Source organism: Vulpes lagopus, chromosome 5 (genome assembly GCF_018345385.1).
Source record: "Vulpes lagopus strain Blue_001 chromosome 5, ASM1834538v1, whole genome shotgun sequence".
In the NCBI taxonomy this organism is placed as follows: Eukaryota; Metazoa; Chordata; class Mammalia; order Carnivora; family Canidae; genus Vulpes; species Vulpes lagopus.
In genome coordinates this window covers 6,068,670-6,091,610 of record NC_054828.1, presented here as the reverse complement: position 1 = coordinate 6,091,610, position 22,941 = coordinate 6,068,670, and the positions used below count along the sequence as shown (strand labels likewise).

Here is a 22,941-nt window from a genome sequence, read left to right as displayed (position 1 = left end):
GAAGCCAAGAGTATGGAGTAGCATAGATCTCAGGTGAGGGCAGAGCCCCAGGCACAGCCCTGCCTTGGCCTGAACATCATGTGCCTTTCCAGGGTGGAGTGGTGTTGAGGCCGTGAGAATGCTGTAGATGGTTCTTTCCAAGCTCTGGGCTCCCAGAAATGGGCCGTGCCCTACAAGTGACTCTGAGGAGATGCAGGCAACTTGAGGGAGGACCATGCTTAGGGTCCCACACCTCTCACACGGGTTTGTGCATCTCATGGACCCCAAGGGCCAAACTCATGAGTACCTAGACAGCCTACATGGAGCTTGTACTGGGAGATACTACTGGCATCCTGAGCTCTGGGACAACCAAAAAGGGTTGGAGAAAACCTCTCGTCCTGGGTGGGTCCTGTACTCTGGAAAGATGAGAGTTTGGTGCAGAGACCTTGTGGTCCTGCTGGCCCGCAGAGGCTGGCTAGGCTAGGCCTCGGCCCTCAACCCAAATCCAGATCTAGAATTTCCTAGATTTCACCTGGCCTCGAGGGCTAGAGGGAGAGCCTCAGTGCTAATGTCGCATGAACTCTGCATGTTGACCTGGCAGCAGGAACCAAAGCTGACTGGAGTGATGGCCGTCTGCGCAGACCCTTCATGGGAGGGCTGCAGTGTGTTCACATGCTCCTTGGCCCCAGGATTGCTATCAGATTCTCCATACAGCTTGGAGATACCCAGCCACTGAGTAGAGGGGTGGGGCTGCTGCTTCTTCCACCAGCAAACACTGGGGGCAAGGGCTTAGTTCTCTTCTCGGGTAGGAATGGGCGTGGGGATAGCTTTGCTACTCAGAGAGCCCTGACTTGTCCCTGACTTCTCGCATCAGGCCCTTCAGGAGATGGCCTCTGAGCAAACTGTCCCCTTGCAGTGCTCATCCCAGATGGGTCAGTCAGTCCCAGCCACTGCCTGTGGCCTGCGGCTCTTTCCCCAGCACCCAGCTCAGGGCTTGGCCAGTCTTGCTGAGTAAAGGAACACTCTTTACTTCCAGCTGAGCCTGTCAACAGGCCTGCCCACTCCACACATGCTTGTCCTTGGCTGTCGTCTGGAGGACTGGGAGAGCTGGAGTTCCTCACTTTCTGTTATGAAGGGTGCCAGGTGGCAGCAGTTTCTCTGTAGCTAAAGGAATCGTCTTGTGTAGAGGACAGGAAGGCCTGGCTGGAGTCATGGGGCTGGAGCCAGGCACCTGCCCGCAGTGACCACATACAGGAAAGCCCAGGAACAAAGAGGAAGGCTGGCCACATCTCAGCATGTACCTGGCCAGAAGGAAGCATCTTCACTTTGGGGAGTGGACAAATCCTAAGGTGGGGGACTGGAGCATGAGCTCTGTGGAGACAGGCACTGCGTCTAGTGCGTGTGGGTCCCCTAGACCCTGGTGACTGGGGAGAGCATGGGTTAGGACAGGTGTGGCAGGCGCCCAGAGGCAGCTGATGACAACTGGGACAAAGACTGGGGCTGGTGAGCCAGCCAGGGCCAGCTGTTTCTTCTCCACAGAATAAAGGATGGAAAGGAAGGCCATGCTCTTGGTGAGAGCTGGTCAGTTCAGGCTCCCATTCCGGTGGCGAGGTAGGGGCTGCTTTCCCTACTGGGAGTGGGATTCGGACTCCTCCACTCTATTTCTCTGCATCAGAAAGCGGGCCTGGAATGAAGTATTTGTCTCTGGCCAGATGTGAGCAGTGCTCATAGCAGTCTCCCTCAGCTCTCTGTACCCATAGAGCAAACCTGGCACCAGTACAGGTATGGCAGCTGCCCAGTGAGCAGATGCCCCCCCCACCTGCTCCGCAGCTGCTGGCAGCCCGGTCAGAAGCTCTTGAGGACTTGTGTGTTCAGCCCTGGTCCTACTTGGTTTGCTGGCTCCCACTCCTCCTGCGGAGCAGGGTGACCACATTGAGAGGCTGCATAACGTCAGAGCCCATGCCAGCTGCCCTCCAGGGTGAGGCACCTTGGGCCAGAGGCCTCATTCACCCCAGATCTCACAGGGCATCACAATTTACAGTGGGCCCTGCAGGGGCAGACGGCAAAGCTCTGCTCTGTGATCCTGGAAATAAGGTCAGCACAGGCTGGGCTGGGACACCCCCCCCTCCCCCCCGCCCAGCTCCTTTCCCTCTTCCTACCACCCAGTTCCACCAAGGGCTGCCCTGCTCCACCTAGAAGCCAGAGACCTCTGTAGCATGGACCTCCATCCCCACCCAAGAGCTCAGGCTCAGGGGCCTGTGGGTCTCTGGGGTCGGGGTTACGGTGGGCACCGCAGGGCTACTGAGCAGGGTCCCACTCTGGGGCTGTCGGTGGTGTTACGCCAGGTGGGGAAAACGCTGTGTCCAGAGTTCACAACCCCCGTCCCTCATGCCTCCCCAGCTTCAAGGACCTTGTCCTTCTCTCCACCCCAAGGGGCTGAGTGCCCTCCCTGGGCAACGTCCAGTAGACTGGACAGACAGACACCCACCCCGCCCCCCATAAAGCAATGGCAGGAGACGCGTGGGGATGTCTGACCCATTTGCCTCCATCTACCTACGTGTGCAGTCCTTCTGGTTTTGGGCAAGGTCAAAGCCGGGCCTGCAGTCACAGGCCACCCCACCTTTGGGCGTCTCCCGGCAGATGTGGGCACAGCCGTGGTCTTTGTTCATGCAGTTCATACCCTCTGGGAAGAGACAGACGAGAGGGATAGGGGACCGGGGGGAGGGAAGAGAGAGAAATTTCAGGCTGAAGAGAGGTGGCCCATATGATGTCACCATCAAATGCAGTGTCACTGGGCTGCTGTTAGCATGCACACCATCCACACGCAGGGGTGTACACCTAGCCACCCTCATGGAGCACGCTCGGGGAGGAACCAAGGACACTGTGTCCAGGTCACAGTGGTCCCAGGCCTCGCTCTGAGAGCAGCACTGTGACTCCAGGGGACCCATGGAAGTAGTGCCCCTGCCCTAGGTCAGATCACAGAACCACATACAAGCAGGGTTTCGGACAGTTTCCTAAGGCAGGTGGGGGTGGCATGTGGCAGTGTCCAGTCCCTGTGAGACAGTGGGAGACTTTGGTTGTGGGCTGGGCCAAGAGAGGAGTGCTGCTGGGTCAGGGGACTGGGTGGGCGGGCAGTGGCCCTAGGTAGATGTGCCCTGGTGGGCCTGCAGTTGTGCCCCGGGGTGGGGGGGGGGCACTGTCCCACACGGCCACTCCTCACTGCGTGCCTGCACTAGCCAGAGACTGCAGTGCTGGTCTGCTGGACCTCAGGGCAGCAGAGGCTCGTCCTCAGCAGCCCCACAGCTGTGCCCTGAACTACATACCACCCCCTACCAGCTGCCAGAGGGGGTCTCTTTCCATGCCTGGTCATGGCAGTGCTCCCGGGAACCTGGAACCCTCACTCTCAAGTGTGGAGCCCTGCATGATCTGGTGTTGGCTTCCAGCTCGGCCTGCACACCCCTGTACCCCACAGAGCATGTTTCAAGTCCAGGAACACACGTGTCACCATTTCCGAGATCTTTGCCCAACATTCCTGCTGCTTGGCAGGTTTCCTCTTATGTGTGCAAACCTCGGGTACCTTGTTCTAGGAAGCCTCACCTACAAGGGCAGCTAGCAGCAGCCCTCCTCAGAACGGGGTGACTGCCCCAGAGTGCCAGGGCTGGGCCGCCCCCTGCTAGTGTACCCACCCTCTAGCTGCAGGGGGCTGTTTTATCTGGAGCCCTGCCCATTCTGCCCTTCCTGCTTGTCCTCCGGGCTGGTTGGGGTCCCCACTCCTCTCCTCCCAGGCTTCCCAAGACTCTACTCTAGCACTAGCCCCGAGGCAGCAGCAATGATCTGGGTGCGTTCTGGGGCCCCTTGCCCCTATATGGGCAAGCACCCCCTTCAGAGGTGGGGAAACCAGGGTTAAGACACCTGCCCCAAAGCCCTCGGGGCACTGAGAGGCACCACAAAGACTGGGACCAGTGCCTCAGACTGCAAACCTCTGTCCCACTCCTGCCCCCAAGAGAGTGGGAGTGCAGAGCCGGGCTGCCCTGGCTCTCCAGGACAGGGACCGTGGACCATTCACCTCAAGCCTCTAGGGGCTTGGCCTCCAGTCCGTGCATGCTGAGAACTACACTGAAATGCGCTCTGAGGGCTCGGGCATGACAGGGACAATGGGGTCCCCTGGGTGGGCCATTTGCCTCTCCCTCAGTCACCCATGGTTCCTGGGACGCCCCCCTTCTCTCCAGCCTCGGGAGACTTGATCTTCCCTCCCTGCCTGCTTGGAGTAGCTTGGACCCCCTTCAGATGACCCCAGTTAATGTTTATCTTCATGGTGATTTGTGAGGAGTTTCCAGAATTTATGAGGTCATCAGGGGTCAAGTGAGAGGTTGTAGGTCACAAGTCCATCAAGAAGCTAAAGGCAGATGAAAGGAAGGGCTGTTGTCCGCCCACACGGCGCCCTGAGACCTTACTTCCATGTCCGACACAAGAGGAGTCAGCCCTGGAGAGAGGGGGAGGAAACCGCAGCGGGGGCACGCTGGCGGCCTCCCTTCCCCAGGTGGGCCAGGACCAGCTCAGGCTTGACCCTGCCCGCTGTAAGCACGGGCCTGGGGCAACTGAGATCTAACATACCCAAAACACACGCTGGCAGCTACAACGAAGATTTTTAAAAAGTCTAAACTTCAATGAAATGGTGAGATGGCACCGAGTGAAGCCTGTGCTGTGCTCAGCACGCTGACCTCTGGCCTCCCCTGGATTTTCTCACTCAGACCACGCTGCCAGACTGATGCGGGTTGACCCACTACCCAAAAGCTGACCCACTACCCAAAAGCTGACCAAACGATGCACTTCAGTGCCAGGGCTCCTCACAGGAAGCTTCCAGGGCATATGGAGGGACGCCCCACTCTCCCTGAATCCCACAGCAGCACATGCGCACACCTTGCAGAGCGGCATTGGAGGGAGGTGTGGACAGCTGGCGGGGGTGGGGGCTGATTCACCTCACCTGCCTGTTTCTGCGGTGTGAATGCCCAAGCTACCAGGAGAGGTCCCCGAAGGCGCAGTGGGGAAGAGGTGCAGCACTAGCACTGGCCCTTGCGAACCTATGGCTATTCTTAGATCACTGTAAAGTCAGGCAGCTGTGGGTATGAGTCTGGCCTCTCACTAGTTGTGTGTCTCAGAGAAAACCACTTCTGTGAAGTGGGAGCAATAAGCTCTGCCTCACAGACAAGACAGGGTAGGTGCTGTCACACTAGATCTTTCTATGGGGGCCACTGAGTTCTGAAGCCCGGTGCCTTCTGCAGATCTAGAGAAAGCGTAGCTCCTCGGGGGGACCTGGGGTAGGCTGGGCAGCCCCTCCTCAGAGGAGGCTGTTGGTTGAGAAGATCTCCTGGACCACTGAGACATATGCAGCCTCTCATCAGGTCTTCTGAGAGCCTCGCTGCCCAGAGGGGTTGGCCAGTGGGTAGGGGCCACCAAACGGTAATAATTTGTAACAATAGAAGTTAAAAATGTATTACATCTTAACATTAATATTTTTTAAGTTAGAAACTATATTTTTCTTCCTGACCATCATCAGGGGCTATGTTAATGGCAGGCTGAGTCCAGCATCGTCCTTCACTCCTTGTGTGTTTTTTCTGGCTCCCTGGTGCCCACGGACATACAAGGAGTTGCCCTCCCAGCCTCTTCCCAGCGTTGTCTCCTGCCATTGACTACTCGTATCCCATGGGCCTACAATCCCTACTGACCAGCCTCCGGGAGTGCCCCACCCACGCCCTTGCCTCTTCTGTCTTCCACAAACAAAATCCTAGACCTGTCTCAAATTCTCCGGTTCCACAGGGCTTCCTGACTACTGCCCATGTTACCCCAAGTCACCACCCCACGTTAATCTCTCAGGGTGGTCCTGTGGCTGGCACCAGCAATCGATGCCACTCAAACAGATCTGTGCTTTCTTCCTAAGCTGGGAAGAGCCCAAGGGCCCCTGTTTAAGCTCAGGCTGATATGTGATGAAGAAAGGGAGATTGAATTTCCATTCCCAGCCAAGGAAACACAACTTACGAGAAGCTCTGCTAATCATCACTAACCATAAATTTGTCACTGGGGAGCCAATGTGGCCCTGAACTTTGGATGCTAAACAGAGTGTAAAGCTTTAGAAGTCACTCAGCTTTCTCCCACACGATGGACTTGCCATCAGGCAATCTATCTTTCTGAGAACCTAGACTTTAATAATGAGCCAAGATGATGTTGTTTTGCTGGCAAAGGATAATTTGGGGGAGGGGGGTAAGCCAGTGTTCAGTCCAAGTCAATGTGGAAGCAAGCGATGGAGACTTGGAGCTGGGAGTGTGGGCCCTGGGCCCCACCTGTGCTGGGCTGGCCTCAGTGTGTCTACTGAAGTGGTCTCAACAATTGTGGGAGAGGCAGGAGAGGCTCCCCATCTTCCACCTAAAGACCTGAGCGAGGTCATATGACTCACTGAGCACCCTCCCCCACCCCCCGGCACAGGGCCCTTTTTCTCCAGCCGAGGGCACGGCCAGCGCTGGATTGTCAGCAAGAGGGCTTTGGGACCTTCTTACATTTCTGACAATTACAGAGGAGCCTGAAGAGTATAGCATGTGTGTTGACATGCTATAGCTATTAGCATTTACTAGAAATTAAATGGGGAAGTTTATATTTAATAATTTGTAACAATAGAAGTTAAAAATGTATTACATCTTAACATTAATATTTTTTAAGTTAGAAACTATATTTTTCTGGGACGCCTGGATGGCTCAGTGGTTGAGTGTCTGCCTTTGGCTCAGGGCGTGATCCCAGGGTCTTAGGATCGAGTCTAGCATCAGGCTCCCCACAGGGACCCTGCTTCTTCTTCCCCTGACTATGTCTTTGCTTCTCTCTCTGTATCTCTCATGAATAAATAAAATATTTAAAAACAAACAAAAAAATGATGTTTTCCAAAACAAGGGGAAAGTCGGCTGAGAAGAGTCCTTGCAGAGGAGAATGGAGTGGGGGTGGGTGCTAATTGCTGACCCTGCTGTTTGAATTCGGGGGGTGTAGCTGGGCCTGAAGCCCCGTGTTCCCCTCTCCTGTCCACCCTGTTCTCCAGACAGTTGTCACTTCTTGTCTCTACTGGGTTAAGAGGATGTCTCTGTTGGCTGCGCTTGCTGTAGACTAGATGCTACAGGAAGCAGTCAGCCCAAAGCAGTGATCCAGAAGGTACTGGCTCTGTAAGGCTGAATGCCCCTGTGTCCTTCTCCTTGGCCCCTAGGCCAGTCAACAGCCTTCTGGATGCCTGTGCTCCCCTCACTCGCAGCACTGATATAGTGGCCACATTTCTCCTCTCTGGTCTTTGTGTGACTCTCTGCCCATCCCCTGAGGGCAGACTGAGCTCTGAGCCTCTCAGGCATCTCCCTGTCCAGATGGGAAGGGATCCTCCATGTCCCCATAGTGAAGGGAGGGGAAGTAGAATAATTTGCCCTCCTCCGTGAGGGTCTGGGATACCCAAGGAGCCACCACGCTGGGAAACAGGCTGATATGGAGCAAGCAGCTGAGGGCAGCCATCAACAGCCAGCTGCATGTGAGACTGGAGTCCTCTCAGCCTGAGGGCTTCTGGAGGCACCTCCTCACTGAGATGGTGGCCATCGGGGTGTCACCATCATGTTAGCAACCATCCTGAAGATGGTTCTAATCCATCTAACCCAGCTTGGGGGGGCGGGTGGGCAGAGTCATAGTTTGCTCTGCACCTGTAATTCAGCTCCTCACTGGCTACAGAGACAGTAGCTGCATTCCCTACCCCTTCGCTCCAGGGCACACTGGCTGCTGCAGGCCACAAGAAGATGTGTGTTCTGGCTGGCAGAGCCACAGATCGTCAGGGCTCGACCGGTCCCTGCAGTCCATCTTTCCATCTATCTTGCAGATGGGGAAAATGAGGCCCCAAGATGGGATGTGTCTATCTCAGATCACATGGCAGGACTACAGCACAGGCTGCTGGGCTCCCAGCCTCTCTCTCTCACCTTGGGGTCACTGTGCTACACTTGCAGGCCCCCGAAGGCTGACTGGCAGCAGCAAGCACCTCCTGGAGTGAAGAGAACTAGGAATCTGGCCCAGAGTTAGGGTAGTTAAGTGGTACCTGTTACTAGTAATTACCTTCAGAATTAAGAACCTATTAAAATTCGAGGCCACTTCAGATGCTTCCTCCCCCACGAAGCTGTGTGGGCAGCCCCTGAACAAAGCACATAACCCCTGGCTTCTCTGACCCTGCACCAGCTGCCACTGAGCACGCGGGTGGAACCTCAGCTCACCTACAGAGCCATCAGGCTCGCAGGAAGCCTCCACTCTGCCTGTGTCACCCCTTTAGCCTTTGGGAACAGTGCGAGGATCCCCCAAGCAGCCTGGCCCTCCCACCCTGCACCTGCTTGTCCTCTGCATCCTGTTCCCACCCCACTCTCCCTTGCCCCTGTGGGGACCTTAAAGGGACTTCTTTATCCTTGTCTGTGTCCTCAGTGCCCAGCACAGGGGGCTGAAAGAAATACAGGGAGAGCAAAAGAGGGAGAGAAAGAGGGAGGAAGAGGAGAGAGACGAAGGCTGTTGGACTTCAGAGCACCTCACAGAGGATCCGGAGAGCACTGTGTGGCACGTGCAGTGGTGTATTTTATGAACCGCCCCTCAGGAACTCCACAGCACACATTAAAGGCTCTGAGAAGTTCTGCAGTCACTCGTGAGACAGCCTCCTTCCTCTGCCTTAACACAGCCCTACCCGAGGATGACCTACATCAGCTCCTCACCTCAGCTGCTTGTGGCAGCTCAGGGACTGAGGCGGTGTGGGCCTGGGCAGGGGCGGGGAACTAGCTCCACTAGCTGGAGTCAGGTGTGGCTTCCTCTGCCTCAGCCCCAGGGACCGAGGGGAGGGCACTTCCTCTGTCCTCTCCCAGGGGGGGCCATCCTGAGCTAACAGGTAGTGTTACCAGCACAGCTACTGCCGAGGGTGTGTGAATTTGAACAGGTGAACCCCGAGGCATGTGAGGTGCTGGGTACCAAGCACTTCTGCTCCAGGGGAATGCCCCTGGGCTCCACCCTAGAAGGCCGAGCTCCCAGCCTGATACGGGGAGTAACTAACCATGCAGCGCCAAGTTCAATAGAGAGCCCTGTGTACCTCCTTGCCTAGAAGGGAAATAAGATCGAATTTCAGAGTCATTTCCAGAAATCCTGGTCTTCAGAGGCCTGGTGCATCAGGCCAGGCTGCTCGCCAGGTCGAATCTAATTTGATCTAACCCATCCAAATCCAATTATGTCTGCAAACTCGGACTGAGTGTCTCCTTGTGCCCGGGATGGGGCAGGGAGCGATGAGGAGACAGATGCTCCACTGCCGTGTCACTGGGTCCAGTTTCAGACTCTGCCACTTGCCATGTGACTTTGGGCCATCACTTCCCTCTGAGCCTTAGTCTCCACCCGTGTTAAGGTGGCGAGTCACAGGTCCTGCCTCTCAGGGGCTCACTCAGTGTGCCCTCCCCTTCTCTGGGCCAGTGAGCCTAAGGGTAAGAGTTCAAGGGGGGGCCAGGGCAGCCACAGAAAGGTTGTAAATAGGGCGGGCCGTGTGCTTAAGTGACAGAAAGATCTCTGGATGCTGCCCTCAAGGCAAGCTGCAGGGGCAAGGCTGCAGGCCAGAAGCACGTGGGAGGCTGCTGCCATCACCCTGAAAGGGACAAAGGAGCCTGGAGGGAGGGCAGAGACTGCGAGGAAGGGGGGCTGGGTTTGGGACACAATCAGGAGCCCCTTTCTGAGTTTTCCAGAACATGTGGTGTAGGAACTTGGGCTCTGACAACCCTTTCATCTAACTTAACCCTCATCACAAGCCTGCAAAGTGGGTATCAGCAGGTCCATTTCAACAGGCAAGCAAATGGAGGCTGGACCCAGGTGGGGAAAGATGTGCCAGGGCCACACCACGCCTGGGAAACAGGGCTACGGTCCCCGCCTGCCTTCTGCTCTCGAACGCCCAGTACTTCCTGGCGATGGGTCCCTCCCTCGATTCTTGCCTACTCTGGGCGCCCGCACAGGTCCCTGCAGCCCTGCCCCAGCAGGGCCTACTTTTCCCAAAGGCCTTTTATCATTTCTGGAGACTCCGTGAGAGAGAGCGCCTGCCCCCAAGCAGTGTGCACCTTGCGTCTTTGGCAAAGCAAAGTTCACGGATGCATCTAAAGCAGGGTAGGGGGAGGTGGGCCCAATCTGTTTGTACTTAGGAGCTGGCCCTTTCTCCTCAGCCCGGCCCAGGATAACAAAGCTGGAATGTGTGCCTCCCAAGGGTCGTTGCTATGGTGACTTCATCAATAACATCATTTTCTGCATCCATGTCTCTTAAACACACGGGAAAGGAAGGCAAGCTGGGAACTGACAGAGCAGGGAGAAAAGAACACTTACTCTGCTCCGCCCTTCCCCCCACCTCAGCAGGAAGGAAACCCCCCCCCCCCCCCCACAACCTCATCAATAGAAAATTACGGAGCCCAGAAAGAGGCTGGAGCCTCAGGGGCGGCAGGAAGAGGCTGCTGCCTTCCCCAGTCCAGACTTGGCAAGCCATCCAAGCGAGGCAGGCAAAACCAAACACGGGCCCCCACATGCTTCGTGGGGGGATGGAGGGGACAGCGAAAAGTCCTGCGGGGGGGGGGGGTAGGGTGGGGAGCAGTGGCAGGGACAGGCCCGCCCGCCCGCCCAGCGGGATTACGAGGACAGCCATGGCCCAGGGGCTGAGCTGTCTCATGCCCGGAGGTGTTCTCGTCACTCCTAGAGACACGGAGAGCTTGCAGCTCAGGTGAGCTCAGGTGAAGGGCTGGATCTAGGCCCCCCACCCCCAGCAGAAACTTGCTGCGGGCCCATGTCAATCGCAGGTACTGTCCCTTTGCACTCAGTGTATACTAAGCGCTTCACGCGAACAGTCTCCTGCAAGCCTCGCGGGCACTAAGCAGAGCACACTGTGAGCCGTACTTTGCAAGTGAGGAGAACACAGGGTGAAGAAAAAGGTTTGGTGACTTGCCCAAGGGATGTGGGACGGGACGGGCAATCCTGGGGTTCCGTGAACCTGTGCTCCCAGGGGACTTCCAGGAGGCGATGACGGAGAGGAGAGCCGTGTCTAGGGCAGGGAAGCCCAGGCTCATCCCCTTCTGTTCCTCAACTTTCCCCCATGGTGATCTGGGGCACCGAAATGACCCAGCTCCTGTCCCCCTACCTACGTCCACATGTCCACGACCTGTCTCTCCAAGTCATCTCGAATGCCAGCTGCTCCAGGAAGCTGTTTCCCGCCCTGACCCTCCCTCCAATTTCCGTGCCCCTCAGACCCCCTGCCTGAGCTCGCTGGTGGCCAGAGCACAGCCTGTTCATTCCCAACTCCCCAGGGCCCGGCCCCAAGCCTGGCACAGAGACAAAGACAAGACTCCAGGTCTTTATAATGTCAGTCGGCAAGGCACGTAGCTTTATCCTCATATAAAGTTCAGAGAGCTTTAGCAATTTGCCCACGGTCACTTCAGTAAGATGTGAGAGGCCAACCTTGAACCTGTTCCATCTGACTCTAGACCTGCCCTTTGTCAGCTGCAGAGGGAACTTTCTAGAGCATAAATCTGATTGCATCTTCCCACTGCTGAAAAACTCATCAATGACTCTCCCCTTCCCCAAACCCAGTGTTCAAAGGATTAGGCTGAAAGTTCAGTATGGCTTACAGTCCTCCCGACCTCGCATGGCCTGCCACTGCCTGAGGTCACAGGGACACTCTGTCAGCCTGCATATCCTGCCCTCCCTTTTCACCTTGGTTCCCTCTGCCTGGGACACACTCCCTCTTCCTTTGAATGGCACCTCCAACTAGTTACTTAAGACTGTGTTTGGGTGCCACCTCTTTGGGAAGCCTTCCTTATTTCCATCCTCCTCCCCAGGCCCTAGGTTGCATTAGGGGATAGACCTGGGCCTCCAAAGCCCTCGCACTACCCTCTCTCAGAACACCCACCACACTGACTGTAACTGCTGGGTCTGCTAGGCTTCCCCCACCAGACCAGGGGCTCTTTGAGGAGGCAGGGCCTGAGCCCAAGTCACCTCTCTACCCTGGTGCTCTGTACAGGGCCTACCCTGGAGTGAAGGACTGAGAAATGTTCTGTGCTGGTAAGCGGCCTGGGCTTGGCCACTCTGGGCTTTTGATTCTGTACTGGAACAGGGGCCAACATTCAGGCAACAGAGTGCATCTGTCTGCAGGCCCAGACCTGGCTGTGGCCTGCAATTGCAGTGCCAGCTCTGATCCTGCACGACCCGCCTGCCTGGATCTGCCTTGATCCCCTAATTACACTCCAACAATATCTGCGCCTGGATGGTGCTCCAGGAGCCTCTCATCACATCCGGGCTTGAGCAAGGACACAGGGCTCTCCCTCCCACCTTCTGACCCCAAAATTACATCCTCCTGGGCAATGCCAGGCCTGGCCGAGGCGCCAGTAGCTGGCTGCCCCAGACTAGATCCCTGGCAGACCATGAATCCAGCCCTCTGCAGGCTGCATCCCTAGGGCCAGCCCCACCAGGGGAGTGGGAGTAATAAAGATTGTGGGCTTCCGTTTAATAGAGCTCCTCGGGGCCGGGCCCTATGCCAGGCTCCTTGGAAATGTCCCTAACTGCCTATCTTCCACAGTCCAAGTGCCCACTTGACAGGTGATGATGCTGAGGCTCACAGACAGATCTCCCAACCCGTGGTGGAACAGGGACCGATTCCCTTTGGCAACTCACCAGCAGGCTGAAGGGGGTCCTAGCTCCTTGATCAAATGCTCACCTCACAGTCTACCGACTGCCCCTGTGCTGTCTTGGGGGCCCTCAGGGGACTCTGCTCCCTTCTTCTTCCTTACCCATGTCTCACTGCCCTTGTCATCTTGATCTTCCTCTACTGCTCCCCTGCCCCCATCATCCCAGGCCCGACCCTTCTGCCCTCCTACCACCACCCTGCTTCAAGCCCAGTGGCCCTTCTGGCACTTGGCACCCAACTGGTCCAGCCTCGAAGGTCCTACCCTCCTGTGATTTGACTCCTAACACTGTCCACGTTCATTTTGTCCTTGTCCTCTTGCTGTCTCTACAACAAATATTCAGGTAGGGTCTTCTTTCTACCAGGCCTTCCTACAGGACCAGTCTGTTTCTTGTCTGAGCCTTGCACCGCCTCTGTGCTCCCAGGAGCCAACCACAATGCAGTCCCTGCTAGGTGTCCAACTTGCACCTGCAGGGGGGTGGGTTCCAAGCACGTTGCTCACAGACAAGGGGCACGGTGATGAAATGAAGCTGTCCTGCTTTGAATTACATGCAAGCAAACAGCCAGAATGCACTGGGTTCCTGGAAAGCTAGAACTGGAAGAGACCTTGGAGACCATCTAGACGAAGGCTCTCCTTTTCTGTTGAGAAGGCTGAAGCCTATGGGACGGTGACCAGCCCTGGCTCATGCAGTCAGTGGTATCCACACAGAACCTTTCAACTCTCAGTCCCCTGAGGCTCCTGACGCCCCAGCTCTCAAGTGCAGCGTTCTTCCTGCCACATCAGGAGGCCGCTCACGAGGCACTGCTGGTTTGGGGCTATCAACCAGCCTCTAAGGCACTCACACATTCTGTAAGCCTTTGCATAGTGCCACCTGTGTGAGGGTGACACCAAGTCCACTGCCACAGCTGCTCACTGGGTGGCAGGCACTGTGTACATGGACATGTGGACAGATAGCAGAATTGCCTGCTGAGACCCTGCCTGGCTCCTGGCATCCCAGGTGACACCAGCTTTTCTTCCCCCTCACCCCCACCTGGAAAGCTGCATCTGTGAAATGGGAGGCAGCCTAACAGCTGTGAAGACCACGTGGCAGTCTGTGCAGACATGCGTGGGCAAACGTGTGCAGAGCTGCAGAGCACCACGGGAAGGTGGCATCACCAAGGTGGGGTGGGCCTAGATCCCCAGCTCTGCCTCATGCCTCCCCATTCTGGCCCATTCTCAGGTGTGTGGCCCTGGAGCCTGCTTGGCTTCCTGCTCTGTGAAGTGCTCAGGACTCAGGGGCTCAGTGAAGCCGGACTGCACGGGGCCGGGACAGGCCTTCCCCAGCAGCGCCATAAATCTTCCCCCTAAATGCGAGAGCTGTTTATTCTCCTGCCCACCTGGTCTGCAGCAGGCGGGGACCGAGGAGAACCTGCGCACCACCCCAGCCCCCGGCCTCCCCTGCTCACAGGCTGACTTGGCAGCTCCCATCCCCTCTTGACCCTGGCCCCTGGGTCACCTCCCAGGTACCCTTCCCTCCCCTTTCAACCTCCTGAAGTTCCCCTGTGGGCCACTAGGCGTCGCCATGACCACATCCAAGCCCCTCTGAGGCCCAGCGCTCTGGGACCTGCAGACCTTTCAGGCTGGGGAGGCTGGAGGCTGCTTCCCCTCCCAGGGCTGCCAGATTTACACATGTACCCCACAAACACATCAGATGCCTGGTTAAATCTGGATTTTAGATAAGTAACAAATACTTCCGAGTGTAAATAGTCCCAAATATTGCATAGGGCATACTTACACTAAAAAAGCATTCATGTTTATCTGAAATCCAAATATAAATGGTGTTCTCTATCCAGCATCCACAACCCTTCCTCCACGGGGATCCTAAAGGAAGCCATGGGCAGCAGTCCGCTCATGTAGGCCCTAGACCATGGCCTGACCGTGGCCAGGGAAGCAATCACTTCCCTCTCCTGAGAGGCGACTAGAGGGAACACAGGCGCAGGAGTGTTCCCACAGCAGCCCTCGAGCACCTGGGAGGAGGAGCCAGGAAGAACTCGGGGATAGCTAGCAGGAGATCCTCTAAGGACACAGCAGCTCCCTAGCACCACTGCTGGTGCCTCCCCTCCACTGCCCACCACAGTGCAGTGGAGAAGAGCGGGGGCTCAAGAGCCGTAGACACTGGGGCTCTGTCTGACTCCCACCCCAAACCAGGGGCGCTGCTGCCCCTCCCTGCACCTCTGTCCCCTCCTTTGTGCACTGCAGGGACAGCTGTTACTGCCAAGTGTCCTCTGAAAAGCAAAGGGCATAAAGGGCTTGGTATACAGAAGGAACTCAATAAATGTTGAGTACTTCTCCCCTTCCCGTGAGCTCGTAGCAAGGGCAGCTACAACCTGTGGGAACTTCTGTACATTCTCACTATTTATTCCAACTGGAGCAGCCAGCCAAGCTGTGGCTTCACCGGGTAAACAAATGCATGGGTGCACGCGGGCTCTGCCACTGTGATGGGGCCCTGGGAACAGGAGGACAGCGTTGGGGCGGCAGGGAGGAGAGGTGCCCTGAAGAGCAATCAGCTCAGGCAGAGGCAGGGGGGCAGCGGCGGCAGAGGGGAGTCTCTGAACTTTGGGCAAACTTGGCCTATCCTGCTTGAGAGGCCCCCGCCGACTACAAGTTGAACGTGGCCAGGAGTCCACCAAACCACAGCCGAGGCCCACGCCCGGGGCAAGTCCTCACGGGGTGCTGTGGGTGCTGCTCACAGGAGGGACCCGGAAGGGCTCTGTGACACTAATGCCACACACGATTCAGACATCTGTCTCCCCCATGAGATGACTCCCATCCCGTTTCACTGCCCCTCGGCCACGTCTCCTCTGCTTCCTGCCATGTATTACGTGTAAGAAACGCGTTTGCGTCCTTTTGAGGAGCCCGGACACTGGTGGCCCGAGAGAGAGGGCTGAGCCGCTCGGAACCTTGTGGCATACACCAACAGGCTGCCAAGAGTCAGAGATGGCCTCGCGGAGGAGGTGAAAGCGGGCTGGGTTTTGAAGGATGATGAGTTCTTGAGGAAGTGCGGGGCTGGGGAGTGGCACTGGAGGCAGAAGAAATAGCACAGTCTGAGCCCCGTAATGGGTAAAGGGCACACATAACAGGACTCCCTGGTTCCAGTTCCCGGGTGGTACTGGGGAGGGTGTGGAGGGTTTGGAAGGCAGTGCGGGGAGAGGTTCTGGTGCATTCAGTGAGCAGAAGAGCCTTGAGCAGGTCCTGAGTGGGGAATGACACTGCTAGGGGATCAGATGGAACCATGGCCCCAGCTGCTGTCAGAAGGCCAAGTGGGCAGGGAGACTCGGGGGTCAGCTGCTCCACTAACGCGGCACCAGGGTGAAGCCTGGCCCCGGGTGGAGACTGGGGAGGTGGGAACCTGCGCCATCAGGGGCTGTGGGCTGTGGGCAACCCCTGGTGCCACCCTCTACCTGCTTGTTCTTGCAGTATCTTTGCTCTTAGGAGTCGGTTCAAATCCTGACTGTGTCCCTTACTCACTACGGACAAATAATCTTTGCTGCTCAGTGCCCATTTTCTTGCTGCAAAGTGAGGGCAGTAAGAGCTGCACAGCACAAGGTTGTTCTCAGGGTCTGACTGCCCCTGTCAAAGCACGGGCACAGTGCCCGATGACTGCTGACGGTGCTACCGATCCCAGGTCAGCACACTCCATCAGGGGACACGAGGTGTCTGCAGCAGTCCTCATTAACGATCCTTTAATGAATACTGTTTGCCCCACTGTACAGACAAGAAACTGAGGCTGCAGGATTTTTGGCTGAGAAGGGAGCCAGGGTCAGGACCAGCTACCTCTCGGCCTGGTGTCCCCTGCGTGCCTTGCACTGTCCCCTCCGCGTGGCCCAACAGGGACTGCAGCCTGCCGCCGCACAGTCAGTGCTGGGGTGCCGGTGCCTGGCCGGGGCTGGCTGGAGGCCAGGCCAGGAGAGGGCGTGAAGCTGGGCTCACCAGCCAAAGGAGTTGTTTATGGGGTGGGAGGCTCATAAAAAATAATGGGCTGGATTTATTGTCCCCGCCTCAAGGACCGTTCCGGACTGCACGGGGCCGGGACAGGCCTTCCCCAGCAGCGCCATAAATCTTCCCCCTAAATGCGAGAGCTGTTTATTCTCCTGCCCACCTGGTCTGCAGCAGGCGGGGACCGAGGAGAACCTGCGCACCACCCCAGCCCCCTGCCCTGTCCTGCCCTGCCTCTAGCCTGGCAGGTCCACCGCAGGGAACAGCCAAAGGGGTATCCCTGAGGCCGGGGTGGGAGTCTTTAGGGCGGCCATGCCATTTCCCCTCCTTTGAAACGGAAAAGTTCCCCACCCCCCGTACCTCGCCCCCCCAACACACAGGGCCCAGCCCCCAGAGCCGATGACGGAAAGCCCTGTGGGAGCCTCGGGTCAAGGCCTGGCCCGGATGCCCGGATGCGGGAATCACACCTTGGGAGTGAGCTCAGAGGGTGCTGGCTGAGCTGGGGTCGTTTGTGAGGGACCCTCCGTCTGTTCATAGGCTCCTTTACTGGGATCCGGAGGCCGATGGAGCAGGAGAAGAGAAATGGAGCGTTAAAAACTCTCCCCTAGGCCCACCTGTCCTGAGTCCTGTCCTACAGGGCGGCCCAGTATTCCCCTAGCAGTGGGGATGACGGTGCTCATGCAGAGTACCCCTCAGTGTGGTCGCCAGCATCAGAGTGCCGGGGAGGGTGAGCTGGGCAGCACTGGCCGGGGATGAGCCCAGCAAGGAAGGGCACCTGCTGGCTGGGAGGGGGGTGGAGAGTAATCTGCCCACCGGCCAAGGCCAAGGCCAAGGCAAGAGAGATGGGGGGCAGGGTGGAAGACAGGGTCCAGAGGAGGGTCAAGGACCAGCCCTGAGGAGCACAGAAGGAGGGTCCAGAACGAAGGGCACTGGAACAGCCAGAGGGTGGCTGCCCTCGGAGGCTGCTCCAGGTCCCGGTGGCTCTCTGCTCTGGCCCAACCCGAGATCACCCGGCGGCCCTCCCAGGGACTCCGCGGTCAGTTGCTAGGTGGTGCGGGCTTGAGCAGTGGGCTCAGGGCCTGACGACAAGGTGTGCCTGGCCCCCTTGGAGATTTCTTGCTATGGCGACTGAACAGGTGGGTCCTGCGGGGCGCCACACCGCCCTCCCAGGAGTCTGCGTGCTGGCTGGAGGGACCGGCCTGAGGCGCAGCACTCGGCAAGCAGGCAGTCTTCTCTGCTGACCCAGAGTGCGCTCTCCAGCCCCAGGGCCCCTGCCACAGCCCTGCACATGCTGCCACCCCCGCCCACAGGGTGTGCCTTCACGTCCGTGCCCCCTGGCTCAAACGTGGGGCTTCTGAGCACGGCCCACGGAGCACACACTCCAGCCAACTATCCCAAGCCCCTAAACCCTGATGGAGCCCCAGACTTCTGAGCTTTCCTCACGCTGGGTCAACTCTCAGCGATTTACTCAGGCCCCCCCGCCCGGGGGGAGGGATGGACAGGCCTGGGTCAGCTGACCAGGTGATGGGGAGGTGGGTGGGGGGCACCTGTGCTTCGCACAAGCCTTTCCTACACACCTGTGAAACAGCACCTGAGTGACAGTGCTGAGCACGACCTGCACTTGCAGCCTCCAGGCTCCACTCCAGGGCCCCTTAGGTTAGAAAGTACGAGGCCCCACCTTGCCGGAGCCAGTGGTGCGGTGACAGACCTCTCCACAGGGCAAACTGGGGGCAGGCGGGCTCTGCACAAAGTCCTGCCTGCGCTGCCTCTCACCTTCCCTCAGCCACCCTCCTGCCCCTTCCCCTCATCCTCCTGTCCTCCTGTCATCCTCCCCTCATCCTCCTGCCCCTTCCCTTCAACCTCCTGCCCTTCCCTTCCCCTCATCCTCCTGTCACCTTCCCTTCGTCCTCCTGTCACCCTTCCCTCAGCCACCCTCCTGTCACCTTCCCCTCATCCTCCTGTCACTTTCCCTCATCCACCCTCCTGTCAGATTCCCTTCATCTTCTTGTCACCTTCCCCTCATCCACCCTCCTGTCACCTTTCCCTCAGCCACCCTCTGTCTCCTTCCTCTGGGCCACCCTTCTGTCTCCTTCCCCTCAGCCACCCTTCTCCACCTCACTGCCCTCGTGTAAGTACCAGATCCTGATGGCTGCCCGGGCCACTTGCCAGAATACTACTTTCTCTCCGTGTCCACCCCTAGGTACTCAGTGACATCCCCGACCCCCAGGACTGACAGGGTGCCCCGGGTCTTGACCCTCTCACCTGCGCCCACTTCGGGTCTGGTTTCCGGGTCTGGGATGCAGTCTCCCCAGCAGGCGACAATGGCTGCTGGGGGCTGACTCTCCTGGCCACCCAGACAGAGCTGAAATCTTCGATGTCAGAGGACGCCTGGCCAGAGGGGAGGCCAGGCCAGCCTGCGTGAGGGCCAGTGGCCAAGGGCAGCTGGATGACGCGTGGGGGAGAGGAGAAGAGGGATGGGGGGGCACGGCTGGAGACCCAGGGTCTGGGCGAGGTGGGAAACAAAAGACAACCACGTAGGAGACGCATCAGGTATGGGGAGGGGCCCAGGTGGTGCCCCTTTCCCTGCATGGCACAAACATGACCTGGCACCAGCACAGACACTGGCGCCCACCCCTGCAGGCTCAGTCGGATGGCGCCAGTGGCGTTTGAGGGCCCTTTCCCCTCCGGACTATTCCAGAACTCAGGCCCAGGAAGGCAGGCCCTCGTTCCTGTCCTGCACCTCTCTCGGGTTTCCGCCCGGCTCCACGGCCCACCTTGAGTTTTTTCAAGGTTGGCTGCTTCTGATCTATTACTTTCAACCCCGGCCTGGACCTGAACGGTCTCAGCGGCCTCTCATCCCTTCCCTCCCTTCGTGACCCCCACTGCCGCCCCCTTGAGCCCCTGTGCCCGCTGCCTGCCCACTCACTCTCCACTGGTGGCTGGTCAGGGGCCACCTGCTCTCAGGGGCTTCCTCCCCCCGCCCCACCCCCCAGGCTCCCAGCCCCCAGCCAGAAGGAAGTTCCCTCGGAGCGGAACAGGCCACAGGCTGAGCGCTGCCACTCAGGGCCTACGCCGGCCACCCTGCACGCCACGCTGCACCCAGGGTGCAGGCCTGGATCACAACCCTAGTTCCAGCTGGTGAGCACCGCAGGCAGGGACATCCCTCTCTTTAGAATCCCAATTTCATGCTTAACCAAAGAAGAGGTGAACCATGCGATCATTGGGGTTCCTTTAAACGGCCGGAGGCAGCCACAGGAGGTGGTCAGGATCTGAAGCCACACAGCCTGGGTGCCAGCTCACCACCAAGCCACATGACTCTGGGTACATCTGGTACCTCCCTTGAAAGGCTCGAGGGGTTAAATGAGGTTAATACTAGGGTGATCTTATGCTTTGGTTTGCCCAGGACATTCCCAGTTTATACCTGCTGCCCTGTCACCGTTAACTGTGCCTCCTTCCACCCTCGAAGTACGTGGGTTAGATGTGGACTTGTAGAGCCCCCCAGCAAAGAGGCAGAGTGCCCGCCATGTGCCTGGCAGAGGGTTCAGCTATCTGATTATTTAAAAAATTTTAAATTTATGACAGACACAGAGAGAGGCAGAGACACAAGCAGAGGGAGAAGCAGGCTCTACGCAGGGAGCCCGACGTGGGACTTGATCCTGGATCTCCAGGATCATGCCCTGAGCCAAAGGTGGCGCTAAACTGCTAAGCCACTGGGGCTGTCCCAGCTATCCGATTATTATGGCAATGTGAATTCTTCTTCCCTTCCCTTCCCTTCCTTTCCCTTCCCTTCCCTTTTCCCTTCCCTTGCCTTCCCTTTTTCCTTTCCTTTCCTTCTTTTCTTTCTCTCTCTTTCTTTTTTAAGATTTATGTATTTATTTAACGAATCTCTATACCCAGTGTGGGGCACAAACTCATGACCCCGAAATCAAGAGGCACATGCTTCACATGTGACTGAGCCAGCAGGCACCCCTACAACGCAAGTTCCTGATTGCTGAGGCGGTTACATGGACCCCCAGCTAGAATGGCACAGAAGCACTTGCATGCACGGTATGGGTGTCCACTTCCCGGGGTTGATACTGTTCTTTAGTGACGTAAGACGGTGTTGAAGGGAGACTGGGTGAAGTGTTTATGGGGCCTTTCTCTACTATTTTTGCATTTTCGTCTGAATCCATGATTATTTCAAAGTAAAAAGCTAAAACAAATTCTATTGTTTTGCCTTCAGTTACACTCAGGTATTTACCCTCACAAATTCACAGATAAAATGAGATTCTAATAGTATTTCATGTTGCATTCTAACAAAAATAATTAAACTTAATAGAGGCCGTCTCTGCATAACGCAATCATCCAGGGCAGTGCTGCAAACTCTGAAACGAGCGAGAAGGTTCTCCTAAGGCAAACAGCTGGAGCATAGCCCCAAGTCTCCTGCCTGTGCGTGTGCATAGAACCCCCACTGCGGTCCTCCCAGTGAGGCCTGCCGTGAGGCCACATACAGAACGGCTGGCAGCCGCCAGGACAAGAGAGAAGAGCTATTTTCAGCCCAGGCGACTGGTGTCTGGGGACACTGAGTAACTAACAGGCGCTAACAAGCATCCTCCCTGGCCCCGAGAGGAGTGGCTGTGTTGGCAACTCAGGTTCATGAAGGTCTCGTGAACTGCACAGAAGAGAGGCCAGGCTTACTTGGGCTGCTCCCCTGGAGAGAAGACGGATGTGGGTGAGCCGTTTCAGGAAATTTCCACCACAAAATGTTTTGGAAGCTCTGGGCGCTCGATGAGGGCACACGTGGCATAGGGCACGCTCACGTTTGGGGAACCTGCAGGTGGCACCATTTGCGGAGGTGTCTCTGCCATCCCTCAGGGCCTCCCCTGGGTCTCCCCCCGCCCGGGGCCAGCTAAGGGCTCCAAGCCTTGTCAGAACCCTCCATGTAGTCTGCCCGGGCTTCGGGGCCAGACCATCAGAGCGATGGCTGGGCGACCTTGGCCAAGTTCCCTGACCTCACCATGTCTCAGTTTCTTAATCTGGAAAATGGGGACATTATGTGCTTATGCTCGGTATCAACGTCTGGGACGCAGTAGGCACACAGTAAAGGCAGCTTGCACTATCATCGTCATTATTTTTAATGTAAAGGAAGCCAAGCTTTCCTGTTCCGGGTCCCACCTCTGATTTGTGCTGGAGCCAGTGTTTACCCTTGATGCCAAGTCTGGAGCTTTATGACAAAGTGCCACAGGGAATGGTGGGTGGGAGGGCACTGGGGTTTCCCAGCAGGGCACTGGAATAGGCTCAGAAGGGCATTAACTGGAATGCTAAGCACACTTGGGTAAACCTGGGAGTCCTGCTGGGAGCGTGCCAGCCTGGCGTTTGCTCTGCATGGGCCTGGCCCCCCGGGGACACAGATGCTCAGCTGCCCTGTTGCCTGCTGCAGTGCATCAAGCACAGGAAAGGGGGCAGCACAGCAGGGCTTCGGGGTGTGCTCAGCCCTGCAGCAGCCCGGTCTCTCACAGGCAGCCTCCAGAGCCACTGGGTCCCTACTGCTTGGTCTCTGTCACCTGCTACCTGCCCAGACCACACCATTCACTGGCCCGAGGGTGAAGAGGGCCTGGGCCCAGGGAGCACGGGGAGCTGAGCATCCTTCCCCTTTCTCCCCTTGTCCTGTCCTAAGGGCCCAACGTTGGCACTGGACCCAGGGATGGAGAGAACATGGTCCCCACCCACATGGAGCTCCTGAGCTACAGGGACACAGACACCAGGGAGAAAACTGCTTTCTGCAGCCAGCCGCAAGACGGGGTGGGAGATGGGCAGTCACCAGAGCACAGAGGAGGCAGGGCCTGACAGCTCTCCCTGCAGTCAGCGAGGCCAGGCTGTGCAGTAGATGGGTGCCCCTGCTGAGGACAGTCAGTTGACAGTGGGATGGGGCACCCCAGGCCTGGGAAGCACCGTGAGTGACAGACACCTGATGTTTTCTTCATGCCTTGGTTCCCCACTGCCTGGGCCCAGCAGGTGGGTGGCACACTGTCAAAGCTCTACAGCAGGACAGGGGGCTAGTCTGATCCCTGCAGCCCTTGGTGGGCCAAGTGGTGGGTGCTGGTGAGCTGGTGCTAGGTGAACAAGTGAAGCCTGTCATCCTGACGGGCCCCAGGCACTGGCAGGTGCTACGCTGAGCGTGGATAAATCCAAGTGCAGCTGTTCAGCCCTGGGAGGGGAGTTTCTTGAAGATGAGGATTGACTCCCAGTCTCCCCACCCACCCACCTCGGCTGAAGCCCG

General features: G+C 57.6%; 1 protein-coding gene across 2 annotated transcripts in view; it reads right to left on the bottom strand.

The window, feature by feature from the left end:
• SCUBE1 (signal peptide, CUB domain and EGF like domain containing 1) overlaps nucleotides 1–22,941 on the bottom strand; it is a 141,048-nt gene that overhangs the window by 61,128 nt on the left and 56,979 nt on the right. For both annotated transcript variants that reach the window (XM_041757484.1, XM_041757485.1), the window contains exon 5: nucleotides 2,537–2,662. In XM_041757484.1, the coding sequence (XP_041613418.1) occupies nucleotides 2,537–2,662 (126 nt within the window). The remainder of the gene's footprint in view (nucleotides 1–2,536; nucleotides 2,663–22,941) is intronic.